This window comes from Quercus robur, chromosome 7 (assembly GCF_932294415.1).
Source record: "Quercus robur chromosome 7, dhQueRobu3.1, whole genome shotgun sequence".
NCBI classification, from domain to species: domain Eukaryota; kingdom Viridiplantae; phylum Streptophyta; class Magnoliopsida; order Fagales; family Fagaceae; genus Quercus; species Quercus robur.
Genome location: NC_065540.1, coordinates 44,990,232 through 44,993,245, shown reverse-complemented (window position 1 = coordinate 44,993,245; position 3,014 = coordinate 44,990,232). Strand labels below are relative to the sequence as shown.

Below are 3,014 nucleotides of genomic sequence, written 5' to 3'. Positions count from 1 at the left end.
GCTAAGTATAGGTACAGTTCTTCTCCTTGGACGGATGGACTTAATAATGGGACTGATAGAGAAGCGGAAAATAATCCATCTCCAGGGTCGTCCAAATGGATCGTCCAGAGCCTACAGTGCAGGTTGATCCAAGAGTTAACCTAGAAGAAGGAGAAATGTTCATGGATAATAGCACCACACTATAAGTTAAGTCTCCCATGGACGACATGATCGTCAATTAGGGTCGTCCATGAGCAATCATCGGATGTCCTTGGACGACCCAACCGTCCTACACCAGACGGACGGAAGCGCAACACTTAGAACTTTCGACTAAACCCGCAACTATCTCAACAAACCCTTCGAATAAGTTAACTTCCGTTAGTGGTTACAGTTTCATAGCCGTTGAGGTAGTTAACTCCGGACTTGTTGGCTTCCACAAATCCTGGGGAGGTTATTGGACAAATAACCGTCCCAGACTCCCTATATAAAGGACCGGTCTGAACCCGACAGCGGTAAGAATTTCTCTGAGACAATTTTCCCAAATACTTGGAACTTCTTTCTCTACGAGACTAACTTCTCCATCGGAGGGGGTTCGACCGGTCTTCTCCGGTCTCCTCTTTGATTGTGCTTTGTTCCTTGCAGGCCTTCAACCATTTCGATAGCCCACCGAAGCCAGGCCATCCACCTTACTGATTCGGAGCGATATCAGTTGGCGCCGTCTGTGGGAAGAGAGGCTGTTTTGCGACTTTCTTTTCCGCGACAAAGGGTTAGAATGGTCAGGACCAGGTCGAGGGCTACTAGCCCTAGCCGTCAGGGAAGTAGAGGCGCTTCAAGTGATCCCCAGCGTGATCGCCAATCTGCACCAGTCATGCAGACGTCGTCCGTTCAACATGTGCAATCCATGGCGGCTGCAATGGCGGAATTGACTCGCCAAAACCAGGAGTTAAGAATGGAGATCAATCAGAGAAGACAGACACGTGAGGAACACGTAGGACAGACACAAGACCATGATGACAAAGAGAATAATGAGATTGGAAGTCAGTTTAGAGGCACCACTTTACGGGCGGTGCCACACTTGAAAGAGGAGATGGACCAAATGAAGAAAGTCATGGAGGAGATGAAGGAGAACATGAGGAGGACGAATCCTATAGAAGATTTGGTCTACAGAACTGACTCTCCTTTTACGGCTTCCATCAATGGCCACCCTCTACCATCAAAGTTCAAACTGCCTTCCCTGGACTCGTATGATGGGATGCGTGACCTCTTTGATCACATTGCAACATTCAAGACAACAATGCACCTTCAAAGGGTCCCCGATGAAATCATGTGTCGAGCCTTCCCTACTACCCTTAAAGGTCTGGCACGAGTTTGGTTCAGTAAAATACCCCCAAGTTCCGTAAGTTCTTTCGAAGAGTTGAGCAAATTGTTTGTTAACAATTTCATCGGGGGACAGAGGCACAAGCGCTCTTCGTCCAGCTTACTGACCATAGAACAAGGGGAGAACGAAAGCCTGCGGTCATTCATCACTCGCTTCAACAGAGAAGCCCTTAGTGTGGACGAGGTGGACAACAAGCTTCTACTGGCAGCCTTCCACAACGGGATTAATTCGGATTTATTTATCCACAAGCTATATGAGAAGGAGCCTCAAACCATGGCCGAGCTCGTCCATTCGGCTCAGAACTTCATGAATGCAGAAGATGCGATCATAGCCAAGAAGAGGAAAAGAGCTGAAAGGATGGAAGCGCACCCAGCTCGACACTCAGAACAAGCCCCTCGTCCAAAGAAGGGACGGACAGAAGATAAGAAGGAACGAGATAACAGGAAGACAGGTCCCTTGGGAAGAAGCCAAAATTATACGCCCCTGAATGCTCCACTTGATCAGGTGCTCATGCAAATCAAAGACGATCCTTCTTTAAAATGGCCAGAGAAGATGAAAGGGGATCCCAATAAGCGCAATAAGAACAAATATTGTCGCTTTCACAGGGACCATGGGCATGACACGGATGAGTGTTATGACCTGAAACAGCAAATTGAGAACCTTATCAGACAAGGAAAGTTGAGGCACTTCGTTGGAAGGGATCATAAAGATGAGAAGTTGAAAGGCAAAATAGAGGAATCATCCCGGCCCCCACTAGGAGAGATAAGGATTATTGTCGGAGGGAACTCGATGGGGCAATCTTCCAAGTCGAAGAAGACGTATCTCAAAGCGGTACAAAACGTCCAGCTCTCTGGACGATCACCAAGGACGAGATCAATGGACGAGCCAACCATTTCCTTCACTGACGAAGATGCTGAGAGGATCCATCACCCGCATGACGATGCAATCGTCATTACACTGCTTATTGCAGATTATACAACCAGAAGAGTGTTAGTTGACAATGGAAGCTCAGCAGACATATTGTACTACCCTGCCTTCCAACAGATGAGGCTTGGACGGGATCAACTTCGTCCAGTCTGCTCACCACTGATAGGATTTGGAGGAATGAAGGTGCAGCCCTTGGGTACCATTACATTACCAGTTGTGGTAGGGTCATACCCGCAACAGATAACCAGGGAAGTCAATTTCCTCGTGGTAGACTGTACCTCTTCATATAATGCCATTATTGGAAGACCAACTCTTAATAGTTGGAAGGCGATAACCTCTACCTACCATCTATCAGTCAAATTCCCTACGGAGTACGGGATAGGGCAAGCACAAGGAGATCAGTTGGCAGCTAGAGAATGCTACTTAGCCATGATGGCTTTGGACGAACAGGTGCAGACAATGAGCATCGAGGAAAGAAGAGTTGTTGCAGAGCCCACGGAAGTATTGGAAGATGTTCTTTTGTGAGAAGATGAACCCGAGAAATTCACCAAAATTGGAACAAGTATGAAGGAGAAGGCAAGAAAAGACCTCATCCAGTTCCTGAGAAAGAGTATCGACGTTTTTGCATGGAGTCATGACGACATGCCAGGGATCGACCCGAGTGTAATCACTCATCGATTGAATGTGTACTCCTTTTTTAAGCCTGTTCGTCAGAAGAAGAGGGTATTCG

The 3,014-nt window shown here is 47.3% G+C and overlaps 1 protein-coding gene across 1 annotated transcript; it reads left to right on the top strand.

Annotated features, from left to right (window-relative positions):
* Positions 1-1,714: 1,714 nt before the first annotated feature.
* LOC126691488 (uncharacterized) lies at positions 1,715-2,809 on the top strand. Its single transcript, XM_050386527.1, has one exon. The coding sequence runs from the start codon at positions 1,715-1,717 to the stop codon at positions 2,807-2,809; it is 1,095 nt and encodes a 364-aa protein (XP_050242484.1).
* The last annotated feature ends 205 nt before the right edge of the window (positions 2,810-3,014 follow it).